General features: G+C 45.0%; 1 protein-coding gene and 1 non-coding gene across 5 annotated transcripts in view; both read right to left on the reverse strand.

The window, feature by feature from the left end:
• Positions 1–607: 607 nt before the first annotated feature.
• The window catches only part of LOC121573839 (PDZ and LIM domain protein 5), a 130,435-nt gene continuing 107,158 nt past the window's right edge, over positions 608–23,884 (reverse strand). Inside the window, exons 4-15 of one of the 4 annotated variants that reach the window (XM_041886171.2) lie at positions 20,973–21,006; positions 16,084–16,106; positions 14,545–14,586; positions 14,371–14,397; positions 13,833–13,987; positions 12,180–12,210; positions 7,468–7,631; positions 2,976–3,162; positions 2,590–2,770; positions 2,316–2,436; positions 2,103–2,218; positions 608–1,998 (exon numbers count right to left, since the gene is read on the reverse strand). In XM_041886171.2, the coding sequence (XP_041742105.1) occupies positions 1,909–1,998; positions 2,103–2,218; positions 2,316–2,436; positions 2,590–2,770; positions 2,976–3,162; positions 7,468–7,631; positions 12,180–12,210; positions 13,833–13,987; positions 14,371–14,397; positions 14,545–14,586; positions 16,084–16,106; positions 20,973–21,006 (1,171 nt within the window). In that variant the 3' untranslated portion in view covers positions 608–1,908. Of the gene's footprint in view, positions 1,999–2,102; positions 2,219–2,315; positions 2,437–2,589; positions 2,771–2,975; positions 3,163–7,467; positions 7,632–12,179; positions 12,211–13,832; positions 13,988–14,370; positions 14,398–14,544; positions 14,587–16,083; positions 16,107–18,204; positions 18,747–20,972; positions 21,007–23,884 lie in introns of all 4 variants that reach the window. The other 3 variants (XM_041886172.2, XM_041886169.2, XM_041886173.2) reach the window with 3 other exon arrangements.
• On the reverse strand, positions 20,832–20,906 carry trnaa-ugc. The gene has a single exon. It is a non-coding gene; the product is annotated as a tRNA-Ala (tRNA).

The following is a 23,884-nucleotide window of genomic DNA, read 5'->3' on the forward strand; positions in this document are numbered from 1 at the left end:
TCTACAGATGGAATTCTTTATTGCATAATATACAACCACTTGACATTTTCCCCTATAACTTTTTTTCAGTCATTGTTTATTCAAAAGGTACATTCTAGTCTGCACTGTTGTAGTTCATCTAGTTGAGGTGATTGGGAAAATCATTGCATGTAAATAAACTGGCATCATTAATTTGAGGCAAGACAGGACACTTGAGAGAAATGTTGTCTCCCCTGTCTCCATGGCGACTGTGTACTTTTCCCGCTTAGGTGAGTGTGTGAGGGGACTCAGTGCCTGTCTGTATGGCCTCTTCTGAGGCTGAACAATATTGTTTTAGTGGTGTATCATGTCTGTGTAGCAAAGAAAGGTTAGTTTATAGAACACCAATCCTAATATAAATTGGCATAAAATCTGTACAAACGTTTTGAGCTTCATCATCACGCAGTAGGCTTCATATGGGGTATTAATGGACTCAACCAGTCATATTTAGAGGTTTTGATCAGGCATCTCTTAAGTGACACTATGACAAACAATGATAAACCATAAACATAAAACCACAAACACACACATGATTGAATCCTTATTACTTTCAAATACTTTATATTTTACAAATAGAAGATCAATACACTTGAATTAATGTACTGTATTTCCCAATAAAATTGTATTGATCCCAAAGGTCTAATACAAATCATTTTCAATAACACTGAAATTGTAGAGATGTAGAGAACATTTTGTCTGTAGCTTGGATGAGTAACATCATGGCAAATACGATTGGTAACAGAATGAATTACGTCAATAAACACCACATAGACAAGCATTCATCAGTGGCAGCAAAAGCAAAATGGTGTCTAAGTTTAGGTTCAAAATTAGTGGAAATTGAATCCATTAAAAATTCCATTAAAAATATCAATACAACAATAAACTCAGAAAACCCCTACTGCTAATAAAATAACAGCTGTCTGTCCTGACCGATTGACTTTGTCAGTAAACCACTCTGTGCAACTGCCCCTAGAAAGCTGAAAATACAGTACATCACTCCAGCCCCAATAAATATACTACCAGGATAAATACAGATCTGTCTACAGACCCAACCACACCAGCAGAGAGACAGAGAGACAGAGAGACAGAGAGAGAGAGAGAGAGAGAGAGAGAGAGAGAGAGAGAAAGGAGGAGAGAGAGAATGGGAGAGAGAATAAAAAGGGGTTGGGGTGTCTAGTTGTTCTCAATTACACACTATTTTTCAATAAGGTGATCATTTATTTTAATCTGTCCACTGATTAATGTTCATTTTATAAGGTCCCCATTATATACTAAAATCAGACTTTAATTAGATTTTAACTACATACATTCTAAGGGATCATATGTGTGGATTTTCATTTATGAAATAAATTAATGTTGAGGGCTTCAAGAAATGTCATGATGAGCCAGATATGCCCCCGGGCCACTACTTGAGTATCACTACCTTATGTGTTCACCTAACTACAGTATATTATTGTACTGTATGTAAAGAACATTTCAATCAGATTTAATAAAAAATCATACCTCCCTTCAAGTCAACATACTTTCTCCCATCATGCACTTTGTCTGACTTCAACAAATCTTCAAATAACTAATACATCTAAATCGGTAGAAAAGACACTAGGTACTTTTTCATACCTTCATTTGAGCAAAATATTTTCCCCTTATATGGCACAAGCGGTGAATGGTAAACTACACACACACACACACACACACACACACACACACACACACACACACACACACACACACACACACACACACACACACACACACACATCCATCAGAGAAGATGAAATAAAGCTTAAATCCCCATTACCAAACATCTCTGTTAATAAAAGTCATAATCAGATAAATCTTTTAAAACTACCAAAAATATCAACAACTCTGTTCTTCACTCCTGGGGGCAGGTCAGATCTTGACTGTGTTGGCGTGTTTCTTGCACAGAGCCTTGTCCTTTTTAGAGAAGAAGGCTTGGCCCTCCAAACTGGTGTTGCAGACCTACAAAAAGACAGACAGTCAGTGCTAAAACCCTTCCATTTTATATACTCTACTCCTCTCTCTCTCCATGCCTCCTTCACTCGCTCCATGGGAGACTGACTTACTGCACACACGAAGCAGGTATCATGCCAGGTGAATCCCAACGCCTCCAGAAACTTGTCACCTGCCTCAATGGGAAAGTCGCAACCATGGCAACTGGTACCAAAGAGTTGGTAGTAGTCTGAATGGGAGAGAGTCAGTATAATGTTACTTTCATGACTCGATTCATTTCACAGTGCTGTTCATTCCCAAAGACCTTGCTTGCTGTGAACTCTCACCTCTTTCGCAGTATGGCATCCCGTCCTCCAGGTGGAAGGTGTTGTTTCTGATTGGCTGCTGGCAGGACGCACACAGGAAGCAGTACACATGCCATGTCTGCTTCAGGGCATTGATGACTTCCTGTAAAAAAAAATATAAGGGATTATAGGGAATTCTATTACTGTCATAATGTCATAATTTGATTTCAATATGTGTCTGTACATTAGAAGAGGAAGATAAGATAGTTGAGCACTAGCCAAGATACTATACAGTCTCCTAAAGTATGTCACTCACCCCCAGGACCTTCTGCTGGCAGCTGGTGCAGGTAGGGGCGAAGAACTTCTCATAGCAGTGAGCACAGTACACTGTTCCCCTCTCCTCCACGAAGCCATACTCCACCAGAGACGTGTGGCAGTGGGAACAGTTAAACTCCTCAGGGTGCCACGACATGCCCATGGCCACCAGGAAAGGTCCTCTGTGAAAGATAGGAAGTGGTCAGAGGTCAGGATAACAAGACAAAAAGACAGATTACGTTTTTTTTTGTAAAACTTCAGATGCATTTGAGAGGGACTAAACTAATCAGAAGTAAACCCTTATGCTGTGTCCAAAATTCCAATATAGAGCACGACTTTTGACCATAAGTCAACACATGGTTTCCCATACTGACTGTTGGTACTGACCTGATGACCTTGTCACAGTGGCCACACATGGGGGTGCGTATTCCCGCTGCGATGTGTTCGGCCCGCTGTACCAGGGAGTCCTGGTCCTTGGGGTGCGCCTGGGGGGCGGGGCGGTCAGAAACTTTGGGTACTGGTGCAGTGTTGCTGACCCGCTCAAAAGAGGGCGCAGCTCCACCCTTAGAGAAACCTAAAGCGACAGAAAATACACCACGGGCCAGTTGTTTCAATCACACCATACAGAGATAAACAAAAACTCACATCCATTTGAGCTATATAAAAAAACATTCACAAACCGCTGTGTCATGTAATCAAAGCACTAACAACATACTGCAGACAGGCAGAGCAGTACAAACATCCTGATCATTCAATGATCAATAAAATTATAGCTGTATTTACACGGCTGTGTGCATTGCAAGCTAACCCTAAAGAAACCTTAGCTTAGGTGTGGGTGGGCAGGTGTGATCAGGTATGAATGACTATGCTGCTCACTGACAGAATGTTTCAAATCTAACTGTGACCTCTCTGTCTTTAACATGGGCCAGCTGTGTCGGGCAGATCCACTCCACACCGCCCAAACAAAGGATCAATCTTCCCCACAGAGACATTCAGGCGGAGATCAAAGATGTCTGCTCTCAGAAGGGGATGGGGTGAGGGGTGGATGGGGACAGAGACTCTATTGAAAAGGAGAACCCAATCAACGAGTGGTGGACTGGGGGGTCAGAGAGCAAGTGCCCCCTCGATTTCCTCGTAACGGAGAGCAAACAAGCTGAATAAACATGACTGGGGACTGGCAGAGAAGTGAGAATAGCAGAGAGGAGAGGACATCCATGGGAAAGACAGAGAGAGAGAGAGAGAGAGAGAGAGATGGAAAGAAAGAGATGGGGGAGCCAGAGAGAGTGAGAGACAGAGAGAGAGAGAGAGAGACAGAGAGATATGGGGGAGCCAGGGTGAGAGAGAGAGAGAGAGAGAGAGAGAAAGAGAGAGAGAGAGACGGCGGAGCCAGGGAGAGAGAGAGAGAGAGGAAGGAAGGAAGGAAGGAAGGAGGAGAGCATAAACTGTATATGACATTGTCACTGTGTGTTGGCTCTATGCTCTAACTAACCACTGAAGAGGCTTTGGGCAGGCTGTACGGGAACACTGGAGATCTGTATCTCTGTTTCACTTGAACCACAGCAGGGCTGCCAAACCCCTGGTCCAGGTCCATCAAACTACTACTTCAACCACATCTGGTTAAATTGGTATTTTAAATGTCCTGTTGAGTGACCGTTTAGAGGCAGCTGTGGCTAACCCAGTCCCAGGGCTTAGGGGACATGTTCTTGGATGACACAATGACAGGAGGGCATGGTGGCAGAGAGGGAGGGAGCAATGGAGGGAGGTGAGGGAGGCTGGATAGATGAGTTGTTAAGACAACACTGTTATCTCTGTCTGATAAACATCTGGGAGATGTATCCGCTGCTGTCATCAATGTTGCCTGGCTTTTACACGGATGGCTGACAGAGTGTATAGTTCTCTCTCTCGTTCTCTCTCTCTCACACGAACAGTAACACACACACACACACACACACACACACACACACACACACACACACACACACACACACACCACAACACCTGTATACAACCTAATACCAATCATGTCCTGCCCAGTGGAGGCTGCTGAGGGGAGAGAGGCTCATAATAATGTCCGGAACGGAGTAAATGGAATGGCATCAAACCCATGGAAACCATGTGTTTGATGTATTTGATACCTTTCCACCTATTCCGCTCCAGTCATTACCACAAGCCCGTTCTCCCCAATTAAGGTGCCACCAGCCGCCTGTGGTCCTGCCTGCTGCTATGAAAATTGCCATGAAAAACATTACATATTTAGCACTAGCAGGGGGAATGGTAGAATCACACAAAACATACCATGCATCTGGCCTGGTTCCACACGGTCAGTATGAGGTATGTGTTTGTGAAAACAAAGTCAAGTAAGCGTACATCTGATAAATACTCTATCTAACAGAGAGGTATCTGTGGTCTCTCATACACCCCCTTTCAGCAACTCTCACTTAAGAGGTCCCCAGGGAGGCAGTAGGTAAGCATAGGACCTGTCTCGCCTCACACAGCTCTGTAAAGGCCATATACTGTATATTCATATTATGTATGAGAACATACTGCAGTAGTAATCTTAGTAATGATGACTCCCAATGACTCCTACAGAGAAAGCTACAGTTTTCACAGACCTTGAATCTCCTCTGTTTAAAGAGCAGAAAATCTCATTTTCACTCAGGAATTTTCACTCAGGAATCGTGGAAAAAGAGGCTATAATTTGAGCTCATTAGCTGAATACAGCTTGTTTTATAGAGCTTGTATGTTGCTCTAATAAAAGCACTGATTCAATGGTCAGGGTTTACAGTAACAGCGCGAGCCTGCCCCCTGCAGGTCAAGAGAAACCGCTACAGTGGCTTGCGAAAGTATTCACCGCCCTTGGCATTTTTCCTATTTTGTTGCCTTACAACCTGGAATTAAAATGTATTTTTTGGAGGTTTGTATCATTTGATTTACACAACATGCTTACCACTTTGAAGATGCAAAATAAAAAAAAATTGTGAAACAAACAAGAAATAACACAAAAAAAACAGAACTTGAACGTGCATAACTATTCACCCCCTCAAAGTCAATACTTTGTAGAGCCACCTTTTGCAGCAATTACAGCTGCAAGTATCTTGGGGTATGTCTCTATAAGCTTGGTACATCTAGACACTGGGATTTTTGCCCATTCTTCAAGGCAAAACTGCTCCACCTCCATCAAATTGGATGGGTTCCGCTGGTGTACAGCAATCTTTAAGTCATACCACAGATTCTCAATTGGATTGAGGTCTGGGCTTTGACCAGGCCATTCCAAGACATTTAAATGTTTCCCCTTAAACCACTCGAGTGTTGCTTTAGCAGTATGCTTAGGGTCATTGTCCTGCTGGAAGTTGAACCTCCGTCCCAGTCTCAAATCTCTGGAAGACTGAAACAGGTTTCCCTCAAGAATTTCCCTGTATTTAGCTCCATCCATCATTCCTTCAATTCTGACCAGTTTCCCAGTCCCTGCCGATGAAAAACATCCCCACAGCATGATGCTGCCACCACGCTTCACTGTGGGGATGGTGTTCTCGGGGTGATGAGAGGTGTTGGGTTTGCGCCAGACATAGCGTTTTCCTTGATGGCCAAAAAGCTCAAATTTTGTCTCATCTGACCAGAGTACCTTCTTCCATATGTTTGGGGAGTCTCCCACATGGCTTTACGCAAACACCAAACGTGTTTGCTTATTTTTTTCTTTAAGCAATGGCTTTTTTCTGGCCACTCTTCCGTAAAGCCCAGCTCAGTGGAGTGTACGGCTTAAAGTGGTCCTATGGACAGATACTCCAATCTCCGCTGTGGAGCTTTGCAGCTCCTTCAGGGTTATCTTTGGTCTCTTTGTTGCCTCTCTGATTAATGCCATCCTTGCCTGGTCCGTGAGTTTTGGTGGGCGGCCCTCTCTTGGCAGGTTTGTTGTGGTGCCATATTCTTTCCATTTTTAAATAATGGAATTAATGGTGCTCCGTGGGATGTTCAAAGTTTCAGATATTTATTTATAACCCAACCCTGATCTGTATTTCTCCACAACTTTGTCCCTGACCTGTTTGGCGAGCTCCTTGGTCTTCATGGTGCCGCTTGCTTGGTGGTGCCCCTTGCTTAGTGGTGTTGCAGACTCTGGGGCCTTTCAGAACAGGTGTATATATACTGAGATCATGTGACAGATCATGTGACACAGATTGCACACAGGTGGACTTTATTTAACTAATTATGTGACTTCTGAAGGTAATTGGTTGCACCAGATCTTATTTAGGGGCTTCATAGCAAAGGGGGTGAATACATATGCACACACCACTTTTCCGTTATTTATTTTTTAGAATTTTTTGAAACAAGTTATTTTTTTCATTTCACTTCACCAATTTTGACTATTTTGTGTATGTCCATTACATGAAATCCAAATAAAAATCCAATTAAATTACAGGTTGTAATGCAACAAAATAGGAAAAACGCCAAGGGGGATGAATAGTTTTGCAAGGCACTGTACATGAAGTAACAGTTATTGAGTACTGTTGCTTGTCTGAGTCTATGCAGCCATGGCATTTAAAGCCAGTGCCGAGGGTTAATAAATCTCCTAGATGACCTCACATTTCAGTCATATATATAAACCTTCTTCTCCTAAATAAATGTTTGTGCAAAGGGCAGAGCTCTCAACTTAGAAAAATAAAGATATATATTAGCATTTCTGACTCGTCCATGTTCAACAAAGGCTGTAGTACACCTCAGCTTCAAGCGAAGATCTAGTTTTATCTTAGCATTAGGACACACACAATAACAGAAACATCATCAGAATGTGTAAACACAGCCAGGCGAGTGAACATAACCACAGAATCCTCTGGAGAGGCAGTCAGAGGAATACCATAGTGTTAGTGTCATGGTGTTACAGTACCTGCTGGACCTCCAGCTGGCCAGGAGGGTTTGACCTGGGCAGAGGGGGTCTTGAAGGTGGGTGGGGGGACACTGTTGCCATTCTTGGGGGCTCCTGGGACTTTGGTCATGGTCTTCACTGACGTTGTGACGTGGCCAGTGGGCGGGGCATCCTCAACAACTTTACTGGAGAACAGAAAAGTACTGCTTATAGGTCATTGTTCATGGACACACATGCATACATGAACGCCCATGAACGCACACACACACACACACACACGTTTGTTTTACTATCCTTGTGGGGACCAAACAATTGATTTCCCTAACCCCGAACCCTAACCATTAACCAGTGGAGGCTGCTCAGGGGAGGATGGCTCACAATAATGGCTGGAACAGAGTAAATGGAATTGCATCAAACACATGGAAACCATGTGTTTGATTTATTTGATACCATTCCACCTATTCCACACCAGCCATTACCATCAGCCCGTCCTCCCCAATTAAGGTGCACCAACCTCCTGTGCCGTTAACCTAATCCTAACCTTAACCCTGAACTTAACCCTAACCTTATGTCATGAGAATTTCTATCTCTAATTCAACCTAAGCTTGAATCATTACCAGAGGTTGTAAGGCTCTGGTTTTAATCATAAATGATTCAAGGTCCACAACCAGCAAGAATGATCTGTATTTTTATTCATGGAGAGCTCTGGCGCCAAAACCCATACACTCCTGTTTTATACCCCTTGACACACAAAGGCACTTTGCTCCGCCCACCTTTAGGAGGCTTTTTGCAACCCGTTTTCTCAGTCCCCTTCACCCTGGAATGTTTAGTCCCGCCCCCCTCTGTTAGTGGGTTGCCACTACATTATAACTAACACCGTTCACACATTTATACTGTATTTGGGGTGAAATCCTTTAGTCATTATTCTTAAAATACAAATTAATCTAACACCTTAACCTTAACCCAAAACCCTAACCCTAATTCTAACTCTAACCCTAATTGTGATCCTAACCCTAAACCTAACCTTGTCCTTGTGGGGACCTGCGAAATGACCCCACTTGTCTGAATTTTCCTTGTTTTACTATACTTCTGGTCCCCACAAGGATAGTAAAACCAAAAAACCTTCACACACACACACACACACACACATAAATACACACATACACACACTCAGACACTCCATCATACTTCAGAAATGTTTTTCCTTTATAATATTCAAGGTTCCCAGGTTCTGGTAGGGTTGGTGTTGTTTATTCAGGACTATTCACATCACCAGGCTGTGCCAACTGAGGCCTGTCAGTCTCTCCCTCAGGCCCAGTCCATGTTTGTTATGGCAACCTCAGCAATGGTTATAGTAGAGTATGAGTTGAATCCAGGACTCAGAACACCTCTCATCTGTTAGAATGTCATTCCATCACAACACGCCTCCCCACTAAAAACGATACAGACTTCACTTCATTATTTTCAGCAATAGTAAAACTCCCACATTCTGCATCCTCTGAGTCCACCACTCCTACCCCCAATATAAAATATGTGGTTCTCTTCCTGTTCAAGTGCATGTTTATTTGAAACAATGTGCAGACCATGCCCCAAAAATACCAAAATAGTTGTTGGAAATACAAGTGCATTGGAAGAGCTGTTTTGAAGACAATAAAACCCTGGGCTCATTTTGATAGGCATGACTGAGTCACATCCAGCCCAGGCACTAACCATTACAATCAATTAGCAGGAAGCTCAGAGACACACTCAACCAATCAGGTCAATTAAGAGGAGAGCTGATTGGATAAAAAGCTGTGTCTGATGAAAAGCATGGCCAGTATATCCAATAAGGATACATGATACATCCCAGTGTCCAGATGGCACATCAATAAGAAAACAGAAACACAATTAAAGTTGGCACGGTCTCTATCTCTCTGAAATATTGTATGCAGTGGAGCTGCTCATAACAACACAATTGTGTTGTTCTTTCAGAATCTGCAATGTTGTTCTCCATGACATTGACGGTTCTATAAATAATGCCTGAGCCACTATGGTTAGGTCTGTACTAGTGGTTGTGGTCAGCCTATCAAGGTATGGACCGAGCACGCTCAGTATGGGCACACTGTATCAAAAAGGTAGCTGGTTCAAATCCCAGGTGAGAAAGACTTGCCCTTAGGCAAATAACCTGACTTGAGTCTGACTTGATTTGCTCCATGTCATATTGAGTTGTGTGAATGTACAATTGGTCAGCTACGCTGTACTTTAAATATGTCTTGATGATACTGCTCTCTACTGGTGATAAGCATCCATTGCTATAGACCAAGCATTTTTTAGCAGATGCTCTTAATCCAGAGTGATTTACAGTAGTGGGAATCGAACCCACAACCCTGGCGTTGCAAGCGCCATGCTCTACCAACTCAGCACCTACTGCACAGTCAAGTGTTTAGATACTGTACTTCATAGTAGTAGAAGAAACAGAAGAGGAAGCTCAAGGGAAAGGGAGAAGGGGACAGGAAATAAAGAATAGCTGAGAAAAGGATAAACTTTATTGATATATAAACAGTTACAATCCTCAAGCAAAACGGATATGGTTAGTGTATAAAATTAAACAAAATGAAGATTAAAATACAAAGGTACACACACAAATGATCAGAATGAAGTTGGAGGATAGTGAAGTCGGAAAATAAGTAGAAACAAAAGAATAAACACCAAAAATATAAGTTAAACTACTTATAATGTATATCGTTCAACCAAATTAAATCAAAGTATATTACAGATACAATCCATGATAATATGCAGATTTAATCTAAACCTGCTTCTCATGCGGTATTCAAGATACACTCAGTGGCCCGTTTATTAGGTACACCCATCTAGTACCGGGTCGGACCCCTCTTTGCCTCCAGAACAGCCTGTATTCTTCGGTGCATGAAAACGTTGCTCAATTTGGTTTAAGGGACCTAACATGTGCCAGGAAAACATTCCCCACACTAGTACACCACCGCCACCAGCCTGTACCATACACACCCGGCAGGATGGGGCCATGGATTCATGCTGTGTATGCCAAATCCTGACTCTGCCATCAGCATGACGCAACAGGAACCGGGATTCGTCAGACCAGGCAATATTTTTCCACTCCTCAATTGTCCAGTGTTAGCTGATAGGAGTGGAACCCGGTGTGATCATCTGCTGCAATAGCCCATCGGTTTCAAGGACGGACGAGTTGAGCATTCTGAGATGCTGTTCTGCACACCACTGTTGTACTGCGCCTTTATTTGCCTGTTTGTGGCACGCCTGATAGCTTGCACGATTCTTGCCATTCTCCTTCGATGTCGCTCATCAACGAGCTGTTTTCGCCCACAGAACTGCCGCTGACTGGATGTTTTTTGTTTGTCGCACTACTCTCAGTAAACCCTAGACACTGTCGAGCATGAAATGCGCCTGGCACCAACGATCATACCACGCTCAATGTCGCTTAGGTCACTCGTTTTGCCCATTCTAACGTTCAATCGAACAGTAATTGAATGCCTCAATGCCTGTCTGCTTGCCTTATATAGCAAGCCATGGCCACATGGCTCACTGTCTGTAGGAGCGAACCATTTATGTGAACGGGTAGCTAATAAACTGGCCACTGTGTGTATGTACTAAGGCAAGGTAAACTAAGGGAGAGTATTTAACACAAAGACACACTCACTCTCACACTCCCCTAACACACCAGCAGGCTCACTGTACACAAACACACAGTAACCTACTAACTAATTCCTGTAACTACTTAAAGGGACGTGGTATGGACAAGACACAGGTGGTGAGGTATAATGTGAAATCTCAGGATTGCTATAATGTGAGATCTGAGACTGTCTTTCTAGTCAACTACAGGCTGATTGAAATGAATAAAACACAGGCAGATAGAGGTAGCTGTTATCTACAGTCTACTGCACGTGGAGTGTGCGTGCTGAAACACTGTGGTGCCAATCTCTCAGCTTGTTGTACTGTTGTCCCACAACCTCTGGGTCCGGTTTGTTCACCCTAACACACCCAAAGACACAGGACAGGAGGGGAGATGGAGGGAAGGAAGGAGGAAGAAAGGAGAGGACACAGGAGAGCAGACAGGAAGAAAGGAAAGAAATACATTGTTAAGAAAAAGACATAGACAAGAAATGTTGAGGGAAAAACAGGACAGTGGTTTCATACCTCCTGATAGGAGAGCTCTGTCTTTGGAAGGATGCTGTCTGTAAACCACATCTCTCTAAGAAGGAGAGATTGGAAGTATCCTCCTGGCAGGCCCTGATTACCCACAATCCCACTTAATTACCCACAATCCCTCTTCGTGACATGCTGATTGGCCGGGGCTTTGGTTGGGAGAGCAGCAGGGTGCATTTACTGCAGATGAAGATGAATAGGGGCAGAAAACAGACCTGAGAACCCCCAGAACCCCCAGCTCTAAAGGGCTCAAAGGGTTGCCCAGCCCAGCTAACCCTGCCTGAGCTGTTTCCACTAGGGTTTCCTCTGATGTGGCTTCCTGTAATGAAGCCTTAAACTAAGCGTGATACTGAGCGTCTCATGGATAAGGAAGTATGGGCTAAACACGGAATCCCAATAATGAGAAGCTCCTGTGACATGCAGGATGAGACATGGAGTGCCAGAAAGCTCTGATCAACCCAACATAGTAACAGTAACAACAACAGTATCAGCCTCACACACCAGGAAACTACCCTCAGATCACATCGGATCAGACTGACATACCACCAACTACTCACTTCTTTCCAGTGCTGTTCTCCTGGGCTTGAGCTGTGAACAGAAGAGAAAAGAAACTCATGAACATAAAAGCAGAGATTGTCAAATGTGCGTGTAGACTTGTGAGTCTTATAATAGAAAATAACTGATGGGGTGACAAGACAAAAAGAGAGTAGTTATACTGCTTTTTAAATGCTAATTCTAATCAAGCAGATATTGACAAAAATATACCTATATAAAAAAAGGTTGCCCAACGGTGCACCTCAAATAGCACTACCCCAGGTGAGTGCTGGTTGATTGAGCCCAGTATCACATGGCAGAGATATAGCCCTGCCAGCTGAACTCAGTCCAGGTTGGAGCTACATCCCTCTCTCCCTCTCTACTGGGCAGCTGTACAAACCTTGCCTGACGACACATCCTGAATTTCATTCCCGCTGCTCTATTGATTGCTCCATACATCAGTCTGAACCTGCCATCTTAGAAGTCGTTTGTGAGGATGTAAAAAATTAAGTGATTCATGATTCGTGTAAGCCAGCTCTGGCCCAACCCATCAGTTTCTGGGATCAATCAGAACAGTCAGAATGTGTTTGCATTCTCAAAGGATCAGGGAGAAAAGCAAATCCAAACTCATCGTGGAGAAGAAACGTTAGTGGGAGTGGCATTTGGCAGGAGCGATGTAGATGGGTAGCCACGCAAGTACAAACCACTCTCCAGCACTCATTTGCATAACACAACAGCCTTGCACATATTAAACATTGTATAAGTAACCTCAGCCTCTGTGTGGAGCAGAGAATGACTTCTAATCCATTGCTCCTTGTCAGTTTGTATCAGCAGAGCAGGTCTAACACACACAGGGCTGGGGTGATGACAGAGAGATGGATGCTGAGGCCCAGAGACAGAGCTGCGCCAGGGGGACCAGAACACAGAGACAGAGCTGCGCCAGGGGGACCAGAACACAGAGACAGAGCTGCGCCAGGGGGACCAGAACACAGAGACAGAGCTGCACCAGGGGGACCAGAACACAGTGACAGAGCTGTGCCAGGGGGACCAGAACACAGAGACAGAGCTGTGCCAGGGGGACCAGAACACAGAGACAGAGCTGTGCCAGGGGGACCAGAATACAGAGACAGAGCTGTGCCAGGGGGACCAGAACACAGAGACAGAGCTGTGCCAGGGGGACCAGAACACAGAGACAGAGCTGTGCCAGGGGGACCAGACAACAGAGACAGAGCTGCACTACCAGGGTGGGAAATTAACTGCAGTGGCTGGTGGATAATGAAGATAAATGACAGAAAACACTGTACCCCACCTGCTTTCAACACTGTAGCGTTGAGATTCTCTCTTCCATTTTTTTTAAATGCTCCCAAATGCCCCAAAATCTACCAGCATTTAGCTAATGGCTGGTGTTCATTTCCCACCCTGTGCACTACAGGGACTAACATGCAGCACTGTTGTAATCTATACTTCAGTCTACTTACGTAACCTTTCCCTTAGGGGAAAAAGCAAAGCCGAAACGGTCACTTCAGAGGGATATTACTGTAAGATCACAATGATCTAGTTAGGATAGATTTCTATTTCCTAGTCCCATTGTGCCAGGTTACCCAACATACAGTAACTAGGGTGTCATTATGCCTCAGGGTATTGGGGTAAGGGGGAGGGTGCCAGGGGGTACCCACCTTTCTCTGTGCCGGTGATCTGAGCCAGGATTCTGAAGGACCTGGACTGGGAGGTCCCGGTGCGAGGATGCCAGTCCTCTGTGTCCTCGATCAGACGCTTCTTACTGGCCTCACTGAGGGGCGAGGCGTGGATCAACTCTGGTTCAACTCTGTTCCTGAGACCACACACACACACACAGAATAAGTATCATCATCATCATCATCATCATCATCATCATCATCATCATTACCATTCATTTACAATTATCATTACCATTTAGCAATCATAAAAATCACTCTTAATAATTATTTAATTATTCAGTAATTATTCAGATTAATGTATTACATTAAAAAAAAATATATATATATATATATATATATATATATATATATATATATATAGTAGCATAACACAAGAGCAACATTTCTTCTCGTTCACACACTGGTACAGACAAATATACTCGTACTCCCAATGTATACTACAGGTATACTCAGACAAGACAAACATACACACGTTCACTAAGTGAAGTGTCCACGGCTACATTTCCCATTACTGTACCTCCTAGGGGCAGTCTTTGGGGGGACTCTGCACACAGACATTGAGAGGGTGGTAAGAAAGGAAAATATGATAAGAGAAGAAGAAGAATCAGAAACTTGAAAGATAGAATATTGTACTTCCACGGTGCTAAACCATATCTAAAGTATGAGTTTTGATGTTACAGGCTATACTTACTTAAGAATGCCCGGAGGCCCACTATCAGAAACAGCAGTTACACTAGAAATAGCAGAGCAGTTGTCAGCTGACTATCAATTCAAACTGACTGCAATGACCACCTCCGAAACCCTTATGAAGATGACATGACACACATTACATGATTCAGCCCACATACAGTACATAATGGTGTTAACTCAGACACAAACATATCATAGCATGACAATGGTTTTAGTAGTAGGGGGAAATATGCTTTATGGATTATTGATCATCTGAATAAACTGGTGATGGATTTTGGATTTTGGGGAATTGACTGAAAACGATTAAATAGTGATATTGTATGTATAATACGGTTATAAACCAAGGTGAAAGTTACCATCCCTCGCCACAAGGGGGAACCACTGAGCTGAGCTCAGGACCAGAACGGATACATTGTTTGTATTCCTGTCCTGAATTAAATCATGTTTAGACACACATCTCAAGATGTCTGTTTATTGCATTACAAGTGGATTTCTGCACTGGGGGCAAGTCAAGTGTGTCTGAGTGTTCTGCGTGTGAGCTGTGTTCTATTCGACTGTGTGTGTCAGTGAGTGTATTCTAAGTGAATGGGGCGAGAGGGGTCAGATTGTGACGGTCCTGGCTGGTAATTCATGAATGGCCTTGGGTAAACAGAGTGGCACGGTGGCAGACGGAGGGGGACAGATGCAGGGACAGGGATCAGTAGCCCTGCTGAGAGGTGACAGGTCAGCCTACAGGGCTCTGGGTTGCAGTCTGGAGCCTGGTCGTGGGTCTGGTGGGGATGCATCACAAATGGCACCCTATTCCCTTTATAGTGCCTATAGAGCCTATGGGCTCTGGTCAAAAGTAGTGCACTATAAAGTGAATAGGGTGGCATTTGAAATGCAACCTGGGTGTAAATACAGTAGTTATCCCACATGGACCGGGCCGGGACGCCATTACACACACAGAGCATGAATGAACAGAATGAACTGGCCTCAGTGGACCACAAGGCTTATTATGGCTTATGGCTGTGTGTTATTTACAGGGTGGCTTTGCAGGTTGATTTGTGCTGTGAGATGAGTGTGTAAAGCGTCTGTCATCGTCCAAAAGGTGAACACATACGCACAGCAGTGTTCTAGAATATTAGACTGTTGGTTTTCATACTTTTTGAATTCTGAGCGCAGTTCAAACAATTTCTCCAACTGTCAACACATTCAAATGAATAGAGGACTCGTACCGGAGCCGTGTTGGTTGAGAATTGTGGGAAGGTGAGCGGAGGGCTGTGCTTCCCCGCGGATGGTGGTCTCAGAACCGCTTAGCTATGTCACAATAGGACGCTGGACTATCGCGTCTCAGCTTCTGTGGACTATGATTTACGCTTTAGACAGTAAGTATATGAGTGAGGTTTATGAGGGTTATTTATGGCAGAGAGGCGCCAGCATGCCTATTGTACTAATCTAACTGTACTGCAGTCATCATGTGCAGCAGTACAGCACTGATAATCACATCATCCCACAGTCAAAGAACTAGCAGACAGTGTGTCACTGTTACAATACTAACTTGGTCTCTTCCTCTTCCACCTCCTGCAGAAAGAGAAAAGAGAGGAGTAGAGGAAGAAGCAAAGTAAAGGAGCAGTAAAAGAGAAGAGCAGTGATTCAACTGGGTCCTAAAACCACATGATTTTAGGACCCATTCTGAGACGATGGACGAGCAGACACCCAGAGAGAAACACACACACATGCTTCTACTATACCTGGAACCTGTACAAGCAGACAGGGCAGTCCAGGGGATTTAGGTGGTCATGGCTAGATGGGATACCGTTTATGTCAAATTGTCATTCGTCAAATGTTTTTGTGCATTTTACCTAACCCTAAACTAATTATCCTAACCTGCTACGTGAATTGTCCTAACCTGCTGCATAAGGTCTAACTTGCTACAAAAAGTCTGACATAAACTGTATCCATTCTAGCCAAAACCGGTTTAGAAGGGAGGAAGGTCTAAGGTCATATAATAACTCAGAGAAGGTATTACATTATTCAGAACAGACTGAGATGATAACCAAAGTGCCTAGAGGTAAGTAGCATGAAGTCTATTATATTCAGCTGCGAAACAAAACTAATACCATTTGTATCAGTCAACTATATTGGTAGACTAGTCTAAAACACATGTTACTAGTGCACAGTGTTCTTCCTATCCTCTGGCCTGAGAACCACCCCAATAAAGAGTTGCTCCAGCCCAGAGCTGCCAGTATGCTGGGCTAATTAGAAAACAAGCGTCTGAGTCGACACAACAACAAGACGTCAGATAGACTCAGAGCCAGACTACTGGGTGTTTGGCAAAGCTATTAACTCTACTATCAATTAAAGGGAGGCAGGCTGAGTTGGGCTAGGCTGAGCTAGGCTGGGTTAGGCTGGGTTGGGCTAGGCTAGGCTGGGTTGAGCTAGGCTGGGTTGGGTTGGGCTGAGTTAGGCAAGGCTGGATTTGGGCTAGGCTGGGTTGGGCTGGGCTAGGCTGGGTTGGGCAAGGCTGGGTTAAGATGGGTTGGGCTGGGCTGGGTTAGGCTGGGTTAGGCTGGGTTGGGCTAGGCTGGGTTAGGCTGGGCTGGGCTAGGCTGGGCTAGGCTTGGTTGGGCTGGGTTAGGCTGGGCTAGGCTGGGCTGGGCTAGGCTGGGCTAGGCTATGCTAGGCTTGGCTAGGCTAGGTTGGGCTAGGCTGGGCTGGGTTAGGATGGGCTAGGTTGGGCGGTAGCAGGAGTGAGTTTAACATGTTGTCGGCTGCTGCTGCCTTTTTCTTCTGTTTCCAGTTCCCTTCAACATAATGGGACAAGATGTGCTGCTGCACTCATTGTGGCTGTTTACAGAGTTGGGGTATAGGCACCATATCCTAGTTGTTCTACCAACAGCTATGTAGACTATGTAGGAGAAACTGATGGAAGATTTACAACAAAGTATGTCCTCTCTCAGGTAGTCTGTTGTTATTACATGGTTGGTTAACTGCAAATGGACAACAGCTCCTTGAGGCCTCAAACATCATCCAGACAGACAGTGAAGTGAACCACATCTCTCTGTAGACCTGACAACAACACACAGGATTTATGGGATGTGAGACAGAAACATGTTCACTTCCCATTACAGCTTTCCTGCTGCACTACACCAGTCCAAGTGGTCATACCTAACATAGCCATGTTGTTCCTATGAGCTAAAAGGTAAATGTGGTACATGGTTATAACTTCAAGTGAACTTCGTGTACAAACCACCTACCTACCCACAGTTGATCTTCTTGGAAAGTGAAAGGAAGCAAAAGGAGAATATGAGGGGTTTGGTTAGATAAAGAAAGTAACAGGAGAGGAGAGGAGAGGAGAGGAGAGGAGAGGTTTGGTAAGAGAAGAGGAGAAGAGAAGAGAAGAGAGGAGAGGAGAGGAGAGGAGAGGAGAGGAGAGGAGAGGAGAGGAGAGGAGAGGAGAGAGAGGAGAGAGAGGAGAGGAGAGGAGAGGAGAGGAGAGGAGAGGAGAGGAGATGAGAGGAGATGAGAGGAGAGGAGAAGAGGTGAGGGGTTTGGTAAGAGAAAGAAAGAAATTAAGAGAAGAGGAGAGGAGAAGAGAAGAGAAGAGGAGAAGAGGAGAGGGGAGGAGGAGAGGAGAGGAGAGGAGGTGAAAGGTGGGTTTGAGGTTAGTGCCACTCACCCATTAAACTGCTCTTTGATCTGGTCGACCACCACACCCTGGGCTTCCAACAGGCCCCGCCTCTGTCCTATGGCCACCTCACAGGCATTGGCATTGGAGTACAGGTTGATGGGTGTGTTATAGCAAGAGGACTGCGGAGCACCGGGATTGGAGGAGGAGGCTGTCACTCTGGCCGGGGAGGAGGAGGAAGAAGAGGAGGGAGTGGAGGAGGGGGTGGTGAAGGGGGAACGGCCAGAGCCGGGTCTTGGGGGTGGGGCTGAGCTGGGTGGGGCTGGGGAGCGGGAGCGGCTAGCTAATGGGAAGGGAGGCTGGGGCTGCTGGGAGGAGGGGGCAGCGGGGGTGAAAGCAGACGATGCAGAGGGGATGGAGGCCACCTTTGGGGCGGTTAGGGAGGAAGTGACTGCACCCACATTGCTGCCCCCGCCAAAGGGGCGGGCCGTCTTGTTGTAGGCAGCGCCGGGTTGGGGGGAGGGGCTGGTGAAGGTGGAGGGTGGGGCTGGATGGGTGATTGGCACAGGCTTAATGATCTCCAGTGGCTTGTCCTATAGGGGGGTGAGGACACATATGCACGACACTCACACACTGCAAACCACACAGCAAACTCATGCAGGGGAAATGCTCCCCAGCAGTATGGTATGTGCCTCAGAGCTATCGGGCAGCACATTATTCCCTAGCGTTGAATAATGCCCAAAACAGAGATGCTTGTTCTAGGTCCCAAGAAACAAAGAGATCTTCTGTTAAATCTGACAATTCATCTTGATGGTTGTAAAGTCGTCTCAAATAAAACTGTGAAGGACCTCGGCGTTACTCTTGACCCTGATCTCTCTTTTGACGAACATATCAAGACTGTTTCAAGGACAGCTTTTTTCCATCTACGTAACATTGCAAAAATCAGAAATTTTCTGTCCAAAAATGATGCAGAAAAATTAATCCATGCATTTGTTACTTCTAGGTTAGACTACTGCAATGCTCTATTTTCCGGCTACCCGGATAAAGCACTAAATAAACTTCAGTTAGTGCTAAATACGGCTGCTAGAATCCTGACTAGAACCAAGAAATTTGATCATATTACTCCAGTGCTAGCTTCCCTACACTGGCTTCCTGTTAAGGCAAGGGCTGATTTCAAGGTTTTACTGTTAACCTATAAAGCGTTACATGGGCTTGCTCCTACCTATCTTTCCGAGTTGGTCCTGCCGTACATACCAATACGTACGCTACGGTCACAAGACGCAGGCCTCCTAATTGTCCCTAGAATTTCTAAGCAAACAGCGGGAGGCAGGGCTTTCTCCTATAGATCTCCATTTTTATGGAACAGTCTGCCTACCCATGTGAGAGACGCAGACTCGGTCTCAACCTTTAAGTCTTTACTGAAGACTTATCTCTTCAGTAGGTCATATGATTGAGTGTAGTCTGGCCCAGGAGTGTGAAGGTGAACGGAAAGGCTCTGGAGCAACGAACAGCCCTTGCTGTCTCTGCCGGGCCGGTTCCCCTCTCCACTGGGGTTCTCTGCCTCTAACCCTGTTGCAGGGGCTGAGTCACTGGCTTGCTGGTGCTCTTTCATGCCGTCCCTGGGAGGGGTGCGTCACTTGAGTGGGGTTGAGTTACTGACGTGATCTTCCTGTCTGGGTTGGCGCCCCCCTTGGTTTGTGCTGTGGTGGAGACCTCTGTGGGCTATACTCGGCCTTGTCTCAGGATTGTAATTTGGTTGTTGAGGATATCCCTCTAGTGGTGCGGGGCTGTGCTTTGGCAGAGTGGGTGGGGTTATATCCTTCCTGTTTGGCCCTGTCCGGGGTTTCTTCCGGATGGGGCCACAGTGTCTCCGGACCGCTCCTGTCTCAGCCTCCAGTATTTATGCTGCAGTAGTTTATGTGTCGGGGGCTGGGGTTAGTTGGTTATACCTGGAGTACTTCTCCTGTCTTATCCAGTGTCCTGTGTGAATTTAAGTATGCTCTCTCTAATTCTCTCGTTCTCTCTTTCTCTCTGAGAACCTGAGCCCTAGGACCATACGTCAGGACTACCGGGCATGATGACACCTTGCTGTCCCCAGTCCGCCTGGCCTTGCTGCTATTCCAGTTTCAACTGTTCTGCCTGCGGTTATGGAACCCCTACCTGTCCCAGACCTGCTGTTTTCAACTCTTAATGATCGGCTATGAAAAGCCAACTGAGATTTATTCCTGATTATTATTTGACCATGCTTGTCACTTATGAACATTTTTGAACATCTTGGCATGGTTCTGTTATAATCTTCACCCGGCACAGCCAGAAGAGGACTGGCCACCCCTCATAGCCTGGTTCCTCTCTAGGTTTCTTCCTAGGTTTTCGCCTTTCTAGGGAGTTTTTCCTAGCCACCGTGCTTCTACACCTGCATTACTAGCTGTTTGGGGTTTTAGTCTGGGTTTCTGTACAGCACTTCGAGATATTAGCTGATGTAAGAAGGGCTATATAAAATAAAATTGATTGAAAATTGATTGATTGATTGCCCATAATAGCCAATCACAATGTGGTTTAACATCGTCTCAGAAGGGCACAGTGAGCATGCTCAAACATTCTCATAATCCTTTTACATTTTTACATGGCTCTTATCCAGAGCCACTTACAGTTTTAGTGAGTGCATACATTTTTCATACTGGCCCCCGTGGGAATCGAACCCACAACCCTGGCGTTGCAAGCGCCATGCTCTACCAACTGAGCTACAGGAGGCCTTTCATCCTAAATAATGAATGTGACTGTTTATATCTGATTAATTCACTGGAGTGGAGTGTACTTACCTTTGGTGCATCAGCCTTGGGAACACTGGAAGCTCTGTGAAGACAGAAAACACATAATGAGAAAACTGCACTTATTTTCCTCTGTAGGAACAAGGTAAAGAAGTAAAGGCGTATGCACACCACAACAGTATATAGCCAATCCATTAAGATGTGTGTATCTATGTAAACACTAGAGTCTTCCTGACAACCATATGTCACAACAACTCTCAATGGTCCATGCAGGTAATACTGGGACCGATGGATGAAGACACCATTTGTCAGGCTTGACTGGACAATAACCCTCTCCTTATGGACAGTAACTCTCTCCTCATGGAGGAGCATCTTAGAGAGATGGGAGAGGAAGAGAGAGAGAGGGAGCAGGAGATAGAACGAGAAAGAGAGAGCTATAGAGAGAGCAGGAGATAGAGAGGGAGGGAGGGAGGGAGGGAGGAGGGAGGGAGGGAGGGAGGGAGGGAGGGAGGGAGGGAGGGAGGGAGAGAAAGAGAGGGAGGGAGGGAGGGAGGGAGGGAGGGAGGGAGGGAGGGAGAGAAAACAGGTGGGGATGAGTAAAGGAAAACTCAAGAGGAACTAACCACACCAGAGAAAAACCTGTAAATGGAGTGAATATTGAGTTAGATACACTATCAAAGACTGCTGCTACTGGCTCCACTACAGCGCCTGTCTCTATTTGGCCCCTAGCTCAATTCCACAGAGTCAGCCAGCCATAGAGCAGCATGGCGGTAGAGACGTGTGGGAAAACATATTATGCTATATTACTCTGGTATGTTTCCCTAACCCCGGCTAGATTTACTGTGGATCCTAATTTCACTCAATCATCCACTCATGCCCTCTTAGATTTCAAACCGAGGTCAGTGAGCTCTGGAATATCAATATGGCTGCACCTCCTGATATAATATTAGTTTCTCAAATGAAGCCTCTTTAAATACTGCAATAATTCAAATCCTCTTTCCAGGGTAATTAGTCCCAGAAGAATGCAGCAGGCCAAGCTGTGTTAGCTAGCTACAGAGTGCTACCAGTCAGTCCATATGAGACAGTCAGGTCTGTAGCCTGCTATACAGATCCATTACAACGTCCTACTGTACAGACCACCGTGTTAAAGAATAGCCGTGTTTTAGGGGAAGAATAGGCGATGTAAAAGAGCTTTACTGATACTAAAGCTCAGTCATTGCACACTTCTAAACTCACATTTATCATAGATATGAATTAAATGGCCACCCGGACTATTTACATTTGTTTTTACACTACTGCTACTCGCTGTTTATTATCTATGCATTGTCACTTTACCCCTACCTACATGTACATATTACCTTGACTAACCTGTACCCCCGCACATTTACTCGGTACCGGTACCCCCTGTATATAGCATCATTATTGTTATTTTATTGTGTTACTTTTTACTTTATTTTTTACTTTATTTTATTTTGTAAATATTTTCTTAACTCTATTTCTTGAACTGCATTGTTGGTTAAGAGCTTGTAAGTAAGCATTCCACGGTAATGTCTACACCTGTTGTATTCGACGCAACTATGGTAAGTAACCCAACATATTGGGAATTCAGTACACCTTTCATACATTCACAAAACGTAGGCCTACTGCCCCCTGAGCAACATAGTCATATTTTAAACATATGGCCAAAATCCTCACCTGTTCAGTTTAGACAATGGGTGTACAGTGCGGACGTTGGAGCCTGACATATTGTATAAACCCAGGGTCCTCACATGGCAGTCCTCTGTCTGTATCCTGACAGTACGCCTCACAGAGAGCCACCCCACTACACTGAAGACTCTAGCTTTTCCTACCGTTGGGATCTATAAATCTCTGCACAGAGCAACAAAGCTATCCTTCATTTGGTGGCCACCACCACCAGCACAGCAGCAGTCCAAGGCACTATCTCTCCTCTGTGTGAGTCTCCATCTCTGTGTAAAGGGCTACAGGCCCAAACAGTGTAGAAGACCTCAGATTTATACTCATGATCAAACCAGCTGCAGGACTTTTTTCGCCTCAGGAAAAGGAGGGTAGTCCTGTTGTTCATACTACTGCAAACAAACACACTGTTCAGGGGAAGGGACTTCCAGTGGCAACCAGGAAGTGAAACAAAAAGTATCTGCTCTCTATATCTATATATACTATCTGTATATTCCTTTCCTATTCTGTCACTCTCTGAGGAGCAGAGACCATGTAGCCTAATGAAGAAAAACAAAATGCAAATAAACTATGCAAAACATAATTCCAAGAAAAGTAAGCACTCTCTCTCGGTTTCTCCTCTCTCTCTCCCTCCTTCTCTTTCTCCTTCCTCTCTCCCTCCCTCTTTCTCTCCTCCAGCTGTTTCTTGTCCTTCATCCATGGCATGGGCCCTTCATAACCTTAGTCTGCTGGACACTGACTCAGCTTCATGTTTTCTCATTAATGTCCATTAAGTCTCAGTCCCAGCCTCTCATCTGGCTTCATAAACAATGGTGTTCTCAGCCTCTGACAGCCTCTGACAGCCTCTGACAGCCTCTGACAGCCTCTGACAGCCTCTGACAGCCTCTGACAGCCAGACAATGTGTCCCTTCTTCCTCATAAAGCAAAGTGACTCAGCCGAACAGAATGGTCTCTTCCGGAACATGCCCCATGTTCTCTGGCATTCTGTCTGTCACATTCTTCCATATTAGGAAGGGTTTAGGACAGTCTCACGGTCCTGTTTCTCGCTGAGTTGAAGCTGACCGACTAAGAGAATGCTCACAGGGTTATTATCGAGCCCCACCCTTCCACATGTGTATGCAATTCTTATTTTGAAAAATACTGTACCCACACTGGCGTCTGAATATTTTCCAATGTACATATGAGCATATTTTCCAATGTACTTGTGTGCACTTGAGGAAAGCAGCACACTTCCAAAGACCCAGGCAAACAGTACATTAGAGGATAGG

The sequence above is a fragment of the Coregonus clupeaformis genome, chromosome 9 (assembly GCF_020615455.1).
Source record: "Coregonus clupeaformis isolate EN_2021a chromosome 9, ASM2061545v1, whole genome shotgun sequence".
Taxonomy (NCBI): Eukaryota; Metazoa; Chordata; class Actinopteri; order Salmoniformes; family Salmonidae; genus Coregonus; species Coregonus clupeaformis.